The sequence below is a fragment of the Sminthopsis crassicaudata genome, chromosome 1 (genome assembly GCF_048593235.1).
Source record: "Sminthopsis crassicaudata isolate SCR6 chromosome 1, ASM4859323v1, whole genome shotgun sequence".
NCBI classification, from domain to species: Eukaryota; Metazoa; Chordata; class Mammalia; order Dasyuromorphia; family Dasyuridae; genus Sminthopsis; species Sminthopsis crassicaudata.
Genome location: NC_133617.1, coordinates 472,609,226 through 472,621,438, shown reverse-complemented (window position 1 = coordinate 472,621,438; position 12,213 = coordinate 472,609,226). Strand labels below are relative to the sequence as shown.

The following is a 12,213-nucleotide window of genomic DNA, read 5'->3' as shown; positions in this document are numbered from 1 at the left end:
TGTGAGACAGGTGAGAAGGAGAAGAGAGTGGCAAGATGCATCTTATTGATAGGAGGTAAGGAAGAGCAGAGAAGAGGAAGTCCATGCTGAATGACCACAATTTTTTTTTTCTGTAAAATATGAGGCAACATTCTCAGCTGAAAAGGGATGGGGGGGGGAGAGCCAAGGGAGAGTTGAAGGAGGATGAAAAGATTTAGAAGAGCCTTAGTGAGTTGTTTTAGGAGACCTAGTTAAAATTATATAACATAAATTTGTCATAACAAGTTCCCGTGATTTTTCTCCAGCTTCATTCAGCAGCATATAGGTAGACACAAAACACAAAAGATGGAAGTGATCCCAGGCTGAGGCTTGGCTGGATGTAATTGATGATATGATAAAGGGGTTAAAGATTCTAGAGAGGAAAATAGTGTAAAATTGAATTCAATCACCAAGGAGTCAAAATGAGAAGAGGAGAGAGTGCTAATACAGGAGAGATTTGCTAGAAGAAAATTGAGGGATTAAAGGAGCAATAATGTTTAATTAACTTACATTTAAAGCATTTTCTTGATCTACAAGTCTAGTGCTCCCCTCAAAAAAAGGGAAATAAGGTTGGTTTGCCAAGACCAATACTTATTGAATCTCTTTGCAATCACTGCTTTCTTTTCTAGAAGTTTACTTACTTTTTAATAATGTTAGAAATGCTAGAAATAATTTCTAGAACTTTTCCTGGAATTGAAATCAAACTCACTGGCTTATAGTTTGACAATTCTACCCCTCTTTTCAGAAACAGTTGCTGTTTCCCAGTCACACAGTACCTCTTCATCACAGTGATCACTAACAATGTCTCCTCTAGGTCATGATTCAGACAAAGAGGAAGATTGTACAAGAGAAAGCTGAAGAAAATGTAAAAAAAAAAACAATAAATTATGATGAATAGTGTCAAAGCTTGCAGAAGTAGAGGAGAATAAGGCCATTGGCTTTGGCAGCTAAAAAGATAATTAGTAACTTTGGAAACAGCAGATTTGGTGGAATAATAAGGTCAGAAGATTGGAATAGGTGGGGTGAATGGGACTGGAGTTCCAAGTGTCTCTAAAAAGGGTAGGGATGGACTTGGCAAACTACAGGCCAGTGAGCTTGATTTCAATTCCAGGAAAAATTCTAGAAAATATTTTTAAAGAGGCTAGCAAATTAGAAAAGAAAGCAGTGATCACAAATGTATGGCATCACTTCAACAAATATAGGTCATGGCAAACAAACCTTATTTCCTTTTTTTGAGAGAGACACCAGATTTGTACATCAAAGGAATGATTTAAAATGCAGTTTGCCTAAACATCAACAGCAAAGTATTGATATCTTTCCCATGCTTTTTTATTGTTGTTGCATGGAAAAGATATAGTATAGAAGCTATAAACAGGAGAGTGATTTAGGAAATGGCAAAAAGAAGTGTGAAGAGCTTTAAGTTATTGCTATATAAAGATGAAGTGAAGGAATTGTTTAGCCTGGAGAAAAGAAGACTTATGGGGGCATAGGGATTGTGCTAATTGTCTTCAAGCATTTGAAGGGTTGTTTGTTACAGAAGATTCAGACTTGTTCTGTACAACCCTCAAAGGCTAAACCAGTATAATACACTTGAAAAGTATTTCCTTTTTTTTTTTTTCTGATTTCTGAATATGACTGAGGGATTAATCTTATAAAAAGAGTGGGTGAGAAAAGGGAAGATATAGGAAGATGATGAGAAATACAGATATGAGTAGCCTGCTGCTTCTAGAACTCTACCTAATGAACTGGCATCATGAGAATCTGATTAAATGTTTTTAGAGGTTATTTTACTATGGATCTAAATACTTTACATTGAAAACTGGTGAACCCCCTCCCAATTTTCTCAAATCCTTTTAAGGGCCACTGGGAAAACACTATGAATGACTTAACTATATTGACAACTTCAATATCCCCAGAAATAAGTACCAGGAAGACAGAGATTTAATAATTTGTGATGGTGGCTCTTTTTACCATTCCATACCCCCTCATTCTTCCATATTCTGCTTCTGTACCCTAGAATTCTCATTATGAAACACATAAGAAGCTCCATTTCAATCTCCCTAAAATTCAGATTCTCAGATCTACCTATCCTGCTGTGTAACCTCATTTTTAATTTTTTTGTGTTTGTATGTGTTCATTGTGTATTTTATTGTATTATAATAGTTTTTTTCAAAATACATGCAGACATAGTTTTTAACATTCACTTTTGTGAAAACTTGTGTTCCAAATTTCTCTCTCTCTCTCCTCACCTTCCCTCTTCCCTAGATTGCAAGTAATCCAAGATATGTTAAATATGTGCAATTCTTCTAAACATATTTCCACATTTGTCGTGCTGCACAAAAAAAAAAAAAAATCAAAAAGGGGGAAAATGAGAAAGAAAAAACAAGCAAGCAATCAATAACAAAGAGGTGAAAATACTTGTTGTGACGCACATTCAATCCTCACTCTCAAGGCAGATGGCTCTTTCCATCATAAATCTAAAACTTCCCACCAATAGTATGAACCCCAATCCATTATGCCATTTATTCTGCTCTGTTCCTTGTTTTGAATTCCCCAGCTTCACGTTTATCAGTTTTCTTCATAAATGTACTTGCTCGCCCTTTGCTACCTTCTCTTGGAATCTGGCCGTCTTTAATTAGCGTACAATTATAATAACACTTTTCCTCTTTTTTGGAGATGATCCTTAGATCCAGTGTCAATACGCCGGGTCCCCCTGAACCCCAACATCAGGCCATGATTGATTACTTTGACAGCTTGCTGGTGGGTCTAGCTCAAGATTTTTCCCACTCCAATCCATCCTCCACTCAATTAAAAAGTAATTTTCCTAAAGCGCAGGTCTCATCACGTCTCACACGCATGCGCACACCATCCTGCTATTAACAAGACATTCAATTTCTTAGCTCTGCATTCTCTCTAGCTGTCAGAGGCCTGGAATGCTCTCCCTCCTCCCCGGCCATTGGCGTCCTCACTGGTTTCCTTCAGGTCTCAGTGAAATCCTCTTCCCACAGGAAACCTCCCCGACGCCAATCAATTCCAAGGCTTTCCTTCTTTTAATTAGCCACGTATCCGATGTATAGTTCGCTCTGAGCACGGGTACGTTTGTTTGCACGCTAGCTCAGGGCAAGCCTGTCCTAGCCCAGCTCCTGGCACCTGTAGGTGCACAATAAACACTTAGTGCATTGCATTAAGCTGTGCGGTAAGGCTGAAGAGGGCGTCTGTTAGAGCTGGCCTTGTCCCTAACGGGCTCGCGAGGTGGCGGCAGTGGAGGCAGGATATCATGATAATGAAGAGCTGAGAGAGGAATTACGGGTCAATCTATTAATTAACTTGGGAAGTCTGAGGCAGAGGGATGGGGAGAAGAAGCTCTGACTGGCCCAGGATCCAATCTCATTCATCTCTTTTGGTCTCAGTTTTCTTTTTTTTCTTTCATTTTTTGCGAGGCATTTGGGATTAAGTGACTTGCCCGGGATCACACAGTTAGGCCGTGGCAAAGGTCTGAGGTCGGATTTGAACTCAGAGCCGGTGCTCTATTCACTGCGCCAGCCTCCGTTTTCTGTAAAATAAAGGGGTTTGGACTCAGAGGCTTCCAAAGTGGCGTCCATCGCTAATCCTATGATCTCATGACTGCTGGGATTTAGGGGCTCAGCATATATAATGGCTTCAGATTTGCTCATCTGCAAAATGGGAAGGGAGGGGGTGGGGTGAATTCCAAGATTTCTAAAATTTCTTGCAACTCTAATTCTAATCCTACGCAGTCTCGCTTCTTGGAGGTGGGCGGAAGAGGGAAATTAGAAACTGCAAAAGAAGGGCGGAAAAAGGGCAGCGGCAGCTTCATAGAGAGATTAGGCGAAGGAAAAGTGTTTCCGGGACATCCAAGACTTTTTCCGGAGCTGCTGCCTTGAGTAAAGCGGAAGTGTCCCAGCCGGAGGCACCTGGCTTGAGGAGGAGGGGGAGAAGGAGGAAGAGGAGGAGGAGAGTCCCAGTTTTTCAGTAGAGCTCGGGGTCGCGTGAGGTCGCCGGGGGGCCGGAGGCTGTTGCCTCCCCGCCTCGCTCCGGAGGCCCGGGGATGGCTACGGCGGGGGCGGCTCAGGAGAAGCAGTTCCCCCCGGCACTGCTGAGTTTCTTCATTTACAATCCCCGCTTCGGTCCCCGAGAAGGAGAGGTAGTTGGGGATTAAAGGGGGTGGTCTGTCCTGTCTTGTCAGTCTGCCTGGAGTGGAGGGGGGGAGCATGGATCGGAGCGGAGTGTGAGTGCGCGTGGGTCTCTGCCGGCGTCCTGCTCCTTCTTCCTGGGAGAGGTTTGAGGGACGGGGCGGGAGGCCAGCAAGGGCAAGCGGTTCTTCCTCTGAGGGATCCACGGGTGCCAGACTTGAAGGGTCGTGAGCTTGAACAGGGGGAAATGGCGTCTTTATTTCCCCTGACCTTTACTTTGAGCATTTCCTCAGTTATTTCCAAGGAGGCGTTGCGAGATCGCCACAGGGATTCATGCCGGTGGGTTAGGACTGCGTGGGCTTCTGCGAGGGAGTCTTGTGACAGCTCTGGCTACAAAAACAAAACATCCCTCCCCTTCCTCGGGTCTTTCCTTTCCCTTCCTTCTCCTGCTTCCCCTCCCTCTTATTTCCCCTTCCCCCAAATACTGACCTGATTTTACAGTACCTTCACCTTTCTCTACAACTCAAAAATATTTTATTGTCTCCTGGAATCTGGAGATTCTTTGGATCGACTCTGTTTTTTGTCCGAGCGCCTATCTTTCATCTTTGTTGAGGATTAAGCTGTAAGGGAGCTTTATGCCAAATATAATTGGATTGGGGGGGTGAAGGGGACTTAAAAATCCTGCCTTCTAAAAGTTTTTTCCCAAACTTTATCTTGTTTGTTTATTTGTTTTGCTTTTAAGTAACTTCTTTTTTAGGATTATTTTTAATTCTATGAGTAGTTAATCATAAACTTTTAAAAAGCTACCAATTTTTAAATGCTCAAAAATCTCTTTTAAATTTGCTGCTACCAATTCTTAGAAAAGTAGGTGGTATAAATGTAATCCAGGAAAATAGACTGGATGTGGTGTGTCTTTGGTAGAGGAAGTTCCCTCCGCCAAATCAGGTGTTTCCTGCATCTCTTAGGAGGGCTATGTGATTCCTCCAGTGTAGCACAGTCAGGATATGGAATATATTTACGTGTATTTGAATCCAGGACTCAATTTACTAAGCCACACAGCTCTTAAAATTGAGTTGGAGAAAATTCAAAGTTGGTGCTTTTAAGGGAAATTGTATGATAGTTTGATAATTGTGAATTCAGTATGGAGTAGTGATAGCTACTTCTCTTATGTATTTGTCGAGAGGAGAATTATTGGTAATGGGGCCCAGCTTTGTTTTTAATTTGAAAGAAGAGATGAAAAGTTGATGTTTAGCTTTGCTTTTTCAGAATCAGATCTTTTTTATATCAATGAGGTCTGTTTTTAATTTTTAGGAAGAAAAGAAGATTCTGTTTTATCATCCAAATGAAGTGGAAAAGAATGAAAAAATTAGAAATGTTGGATTATGTGAAGCTATTGTGCAGTTTACAAGGTAATACTTTATACTATTGCATAGCTCATTGATTTCTTAAGACTGTTTTGGAGAATTGCCCCCCAATTTTTTTTTTTTTAAATCTTTTCTAGGACATTTAGTCCATCAAAACCTGCAAAATCCTTACACACACAGAAGAATAGGCAGTTCTTCAATGAACCAGAAGAAAATTTCTGGATGGTCATGGTACTTAATATGCAATGTATATCTTTCTAAAATATTTTGAATCCTATTCCACTTAATGTTGATGATTGATTCTTTAAATGCAGGATGTTAAGTGGATACAACTCTACAGGCATTATTTAATGACAAATGTTATGAATATATTGTCAGCTAAATAACATTAGAAGAGAATTTCACACCTTCATGGTAGAATTTGGTTGTAATGTAATGTGAGATGATTATATAATGCAACCTACTTTGGGTTATGCCTGCAGATGGCATTTATAGAGTAAAATATTAAAAGCCTAGCTGTTATCATAGAATTAACAATAAAGTTGAATGTGACTTCAAAATATCAAGCAAACTTCTAATTAAAGTATTTGTCAGTGTACCTATTTTGATAAATCATAAGGGGTTTGAAGATGGCAGTATGTTTAGCAAATCAAAAAACTAAAGTATGAGAATTACAATAGAACTAAAAATAAGTATGCATTATAAAATTTAATTTTTTCTCAAATAATGTAGGTTGTACGGAATCCCATGATTGAGAAGCACAGTAAAGATGGAAAACCAATTGTTGAATATCAGGAGGAAGAGTTATTGGTAATTGTAACTTTTTAATTCATTTTTTAGAATACCTTGAAATTTATCATTATTATAAAAATACATATTTAGTTGTAAGAAATGTTAGGTCAGAAATTTAAAGTAGGTCATTCTTATATGTTTCTTAGTACATATTAAGATGTCTTATAATATACATAATAATAGTTCAGCCTTGTATAGTTTCTTAGAGTTATAAAGAATGGTACATATATTGCATCATTTGATTCTCTCCCCAATCCTGGGAAATTAGTACTATAAGTAATAGGATAGCATCTGAACCTGTGGTTTCACTGATACATGGAGATTCCAGGTGAGAACATTCCTGCAGCCAATGCAGATAGACTCTTCTCTGTCATCTATATTCTTAGAGTTGCTTAGAGTGAATATCAAAAGACTAAGTGACTTGTGTAGGGTTACTCAGAATGGGGACTTGAACTCAGGTCTTTCAGGCTTCCTTGTCAGCTTTTTTTCTGCTATACAAAACTACCTTTTGCTTTAAGTAGTATTATCCCTGTTTTATAGAAGAAGAAACTGAGGCTCAGAGAAGCTGTAGCTTGCTAATAGCTGGTAATTGAATTGAACTTGTATTCCTATCTAAAAACTCTGACCTCAAGTTCAGTTTTCCTTATACTACTAGTTAAAAGCATATTTAAAAAAAAAAGTCTGCTATACTTTCAGTCTTGAACATAGCTCCTAGTTTGTAATAGACATTTGATATTTGTGGAACTGAAAAAATAACTATTTCTGAAACAGCTTTCATAATCAAAGGTGTCACAAAACAATTCAATTTGAAGGGATTCTAAGAAATCATTACTCTATGGATTTGAAGAAAATATCTTTTACTTTCTATGTTTAGCTATCTTGGGATCAAGTTTATAAGAATTTAAGTGCTGGACCAAAAAGTCAGTAGGAGAAAATGTTTTTCTCATGTTTTCAACTTGAGATTTATTCTGGGTTCTTTGGTTTTTTTTTTTTTTTTGTTTTTGTTTTTGTTTTTTTTGTAGGACAAAGTGTACAGCTCTGTACTACAACAGTGCTATAGCATGTATAAGGTAAGTTTAAACATACTTAGAACTTGGAGAAAGTTATTAGTTCCCTTTTAGGTGGTGGATGTTGTTAAAAAAGAAAGTAATTACCTACTTTCCTCTGAGAGCAACAATAGCTAGTAGCTAGCATTTGTATAGCATTATTAAGATTTGTAAACTACTTTACATATTATCTCTTTTGATTCTTTCAACAACAGTAAGAGGTAGATACTATTATTAGCCCCATTATACAAATGATGAAACTGACTTAGAATGGTAGTGGTAGTGATTTGCCCAGGATCCCAGAGTTGGTGAATGAAGCAAGACTCAAACTGAAGTATTAATTGATTTCAACGCCAGGATTCTTTGCAATATACTACCTAGTTTCTTTAACAAGAATAAATGTGGAGGTCAAAGATCTTTTGTACGTTATCTGTCCAAGAAGGGAGAGGATTTCAGTTTCTGAGAATTATCATTGTATTTTTTGTTTTTGTAATAAGATTAGAAGTTTTAGTTTTTAAAGTGATATTTGATGCAGGTAATTGATAGTTTTTGCCCATAATTAGAAATAATTCTGAATGGCTTTATTGCTTGAGTAGCTTTTTTTTTAAAGTTAAAAAAAGGCAACAATTTCAATCTTTTGGTTAACTTCTAATTTACTCTCTCTTATAATTGAAAGGGATAGCAGAATGAGTCCTTAAGAAGGACAAGGTTATTAAGGGGCAATGAAAGAATTTAGTATTAAAGAAACTGATAATATTTCTGTCTTTTAAACTATTAGCTTTTTAATGGTACCTTTCTGAAAGCCATGGAAGATGGAGGTGTCAAAGTTCTAAAAGAAAGATTAGAAAAATTTTTCCATCGGGTAAGTTTTGTGACTTGTTTACAATTTTTTCTTCATTAAAGTTTAGATGTATAGATATTTATTCAAGACAAAATCACTTTTCATCTTAATAACAGACAACTTAAATATTCAGATAATTAAATGCTGTGTGAGCACATGTTATGGTATGGATCAAATAAGAAAATTCTTTAGATCTAATTTGATATTGTTTTCATTATTCCATCAAATGTCAGAGAATCATGCATATTAGGAAATCAGATCTATGGCTATCATCCAAGTCTGATCTAGTTCACTTATCTGTAAACAGAAGGTAATTAGTCTTTTGACTCATTGAAATTTTCTGTGACTTTGATAATTTAATTTCTTTTTTATGTATTGATTCCATTTAGTAAACATATATCTTTGCTTAATCAAAGTGGGAACTTTGAACATTTACGATATTGTAAGAATAATGTATAGTTAATAATTCTGTTGTGCCAAATGATTTAAATATCATGTTCATTGATATTTTTTGCATATATCCATCCTCTGTTCAAAATTCAGTTTGTGGTAGTTTTAAAGTGATTGTTCTCAGTTGTTTTCCTCCCCAAAATACTTCTTGATATGTTTTGAGGGGTTCCTTTTGTTTTGGGATATTCTGTCATGACATACTTCATATAATCCACAATTTGAAGATTAACTGTAGAAATACCCTTAGATTTGCTACTCATCTTCATTTTCTTAATGATAATTTTCAGACTATCCTCTTTTAACTTAGTCTAATCCAATCTTTTACAGTAATAAGATGGTGCCTTTTAGCTATTTAGAAAGGTAGTGTTTGGACCTTTAAAAGAAGGCCTCACTTTGAGGAAGCGCTAATTTAAGGAATTTGATGCTTTTAAAGAAAGCAAACCATATATTAAATCATGAGAGTAAAATGTGAATATAGATCACATGTAAGGTAAAGTGCATATTGTAAAATCTGAACCATACTCCATGTAGTAACTTAAAATCACTGACTCACTGGGAGATCTGGGGATTTAAACAGTGCTTTATGACAAAATTTACAAACTAAGATACAGCTCTTAATCATAATGTAGCTCCTTTGCATTGCTAACAATACCGTATTTTATCCTTCCTAGCTCCAAAAATTATTTTTAACATAAAACATAGAAATAATGACTATTCAAAAATTTTTTTTTATTTTGATAGTTTTGTTATTAGAAATTTTGTTTAATATTAGTAAGCTTTTTTTTTTTTTACTTTATATTTTCCCCACAGTATTTGCAAACTCTGCATTTACAGTCATGTGACCTACTTGACATTTTTGGTGGAATCAGCTTTTTCCCATTGGATAAAATGACTTACTTGAAAATCCAGTCCTTTATTAATAAGATGGAAGAAAGTTTGAATATAGTTAAATATACTGCCTTTCTCTATAATGATCAACTCATCTGGTAGGTATTCTCCAAGTCTTAGAACTTAAAAACAGCTTAAAAAAATTTATTTATTTATTTATTTATTTTTTCATTTTGTCTGGATGTAATTTTTTTATGCACATAAAATTGTGGGATTTTTTCCCCCTGCTATTCATTTTCATTTGATGGATTGTTTTAGCTCAGGCATGCTAAAATTATGACAAGTTGCTGCCATTCATTTATTTTGTAGCAGTTTTTATGTTAGTCCTCTTTTAAATCAGTATTATGCCCCTGGATTGCTTTTCCTTACTCTTCATAGGTGCTGGTTTATTCCTATAGGCTTTCCCTCTCATTATCATTCTTGTTTACCTGTTCTAGCTCAAGTTCCTTGAATTTACTTAAATTTGTAATTTCTCTTTTTTATATAATTATTTTTCTTACCCATAGGATCACTGATCTAGACCTGAAAGAAACCTTGGAATCATCCTAATTTAATCCGTTCATTTTACAGTTGAGGAAATTGAGTTCCAGGAAGGTTAAATGATTTCCCAAAGTCACATAGGTAGTAAATGTCAAAAATTGACTTTGAACCCAGATTCTCTGATTTTCAATCAAAGGTCATTGGTTTTTTTGTCCTATATGTCTCCTCTTTTAACCCTCTCTTCTCATCCAGCTGAATGTGTAATTTAGAATCTTCTTTTCCCACTCTCCAACTTTTTAAGCAAATTGTTAAATAGTGCCTGTGTCCAAGAAATTTTCCTTTATTTTGTCATCCTCAATTTTCTTCTCAGAGAAGCTGTAGCTTGCTAATAGCTGGTAATTGAATTGAACTTGTATTCCTATCTAAAAACTCTGACCTCAAGTTCAGTTTTCCTTATACTACTAGTTAAAAGCATATTTAAAAAAAAAAAAGTCTGCTATACTTTCAGTCTTGAACATAGCTCCTAGTTTGTAATAGACATTTGATATTTGTGGAACTGAAAAAATAACTATTTCTGGATTCTATTCTCCTTTTTTCATGAGGGTACAGTTTCTGGAGCATATTTCATATTAAGCTTTAACCCAATTTTGTGTTACTGCATTTGTTGATCTTACCTTTCTTGCCTTCTTTCTGTTACGCCTCACACTTAGAAATATTTTAGAAAAGAAATTATGTCAGATGGAAAACATGTCATATAGTGATAGGCATTCTTTCTCAGTTTATGAGGGTCCCAAGTTATGAAGGCCCCATCTTAATCCCACTCTTATCTTACCTCACTCTATTCCTAATATCGGGTTATCCTGTATCTCAATTTCTATGACCATCATCACTCTCCATGCTGACCACTCATTGGCATTCTTAGATAGTCCCTCTCAAGAGTTGAGATGCAATCCTAAGGGAAGCACAAGCACAGTTTATCTTTAGACTTGGTGAAAATGAGCTTCCAACTCCCGTCTGTGTTGTTCCATCTCCACATGCATGAAATTTATACTACTGTGATACCCTTCCCCCCAAAAGATTACTGATTTATTTAAAGGGGTAGGGAAATCATTGAATCTAATCCATGGAATATGAATTCAGTTCTGCCTTCTTTCTTTCTTCATATTATTTTAAGTTCTCTATAAATCTTTAGTCTGTTAAGTCCTTTTTGTCCCCAGTGATGATCCTTCTTTGTTGTTTTATTTCAGGATTCATTTTCTCTTTATTTTATGCAGCAATTTATAAAAATGAGAACTTTTTATTCATCTTTTCTTTATAATTGTACCTATTTGCCTTTCTTGTTATTTAGAATTTCTGCAATTTAAATATTCTAATCCTGTAGTATTTTTGTTTTGTTTTTAAATCTTTGTTTCTTATATCTCTTTTGTGCAGGCCCATCTTTTTCAGCAATGAGAAATAGTGTTCAGCTTTTTGAGAGGTTATTTAGAATTGTTTCTTGACTCACTTTACTTTTTGGAATGTCCTATTCCATTTTTTCTTTGACTTTCTCATGACTGAAAAGTCATCCTAGGTTATTTGAACTGATTTTCTTACGTATTTGAAAGTCTTCTGGTCACTTGCAAAATTTGTTTGTTACTGAGTTTAAGAATTTTAATCTCCCTTAACTTTGGAGTTTTAAACATGGTAGGATTTTTTTTTTTTAATGGTGATGATAAGTGAATTTGATTAATCAGTGCTTTATTCTTTATTCATGTACAATGCAGATTTTTTTTTTGTATTTTCTACAGCATGGTATTTAGGTTTTTTAATTTGTTCTGTTCTGGAAAATTATAATCCTGGAAAATTATAAATTATGGCTGTGTATTCTGTCTTCAAGATCAGTTTCTTAGGCTTATATGGGATTCATGTGTATTTTTCAATTAATTAATTATTTATTTATTTTCCTGAGGCTGGGGTTAAGTGACTTGCCCAGGGTCACACAGCTAGGAAGTGTTAAGTGTCTGAGACCAGATTTGAACTCGGGTCCTCCTGAATTCAAGGCTGGTGCTCTAGCCACTGCGCCACCTAGCCGCCCCGATGTGTATTTTTAAAGATGATACCTTTTGTGCTTTTTTTTCTGCCAAAATTTTCTTTTACTTTAGTATTTTTATGTTCCAGATCTGTCATTTTTCTTTCAGATCCTC

General features: G+C 35.8%; 1 protein-coding gene across 2 annotated transcripts in view; it reads left to right on the top strand.

Moving 5' to 3' along the window:
• The first annotated feature begins 3,894 nt into the window (after positions 1-3,894).
• Positions 3,895-12,213, top strand: part of CCZ1 (CCZ1 homolog, vacuolar protein trafficking and biogenesis associated) — a 35,260-nt gene continuing 26,941 nt past the window's right edge. For both annotated transcript variants that reach the window (XM_074281072.1, XM_074281071.1), the window contains exons 1-7: positions 3,895-4,180; positions 5,481-5,578; positions 5,671-5,764; positions 6,266-6,343; positions 7,348-7,395; positions 8,150-8,233; positions 9,473-9,648. In XM_074281072.1, the coding sequence (XP_074137173.1) occupies positions 4,085-4,180; positions 5,481-5,578; positions 5,671-5,764; positions 6,266-6,343; positions 7,348-7,395; positions 8,150-8,233; positions 9,473-9,648 (674 nt within the window). In that variant the 5' untranslated portion in view covers positions 3,895-4,084. The remainder of the gene's footprint in view (positions 4,181-5,480; positions 5,579-5,670; positions 5,765-6,265; positions 6,344-7,347; positions 7,396-8,149; positions 8,234-9,472; positions 9,649-12,213) is intronic.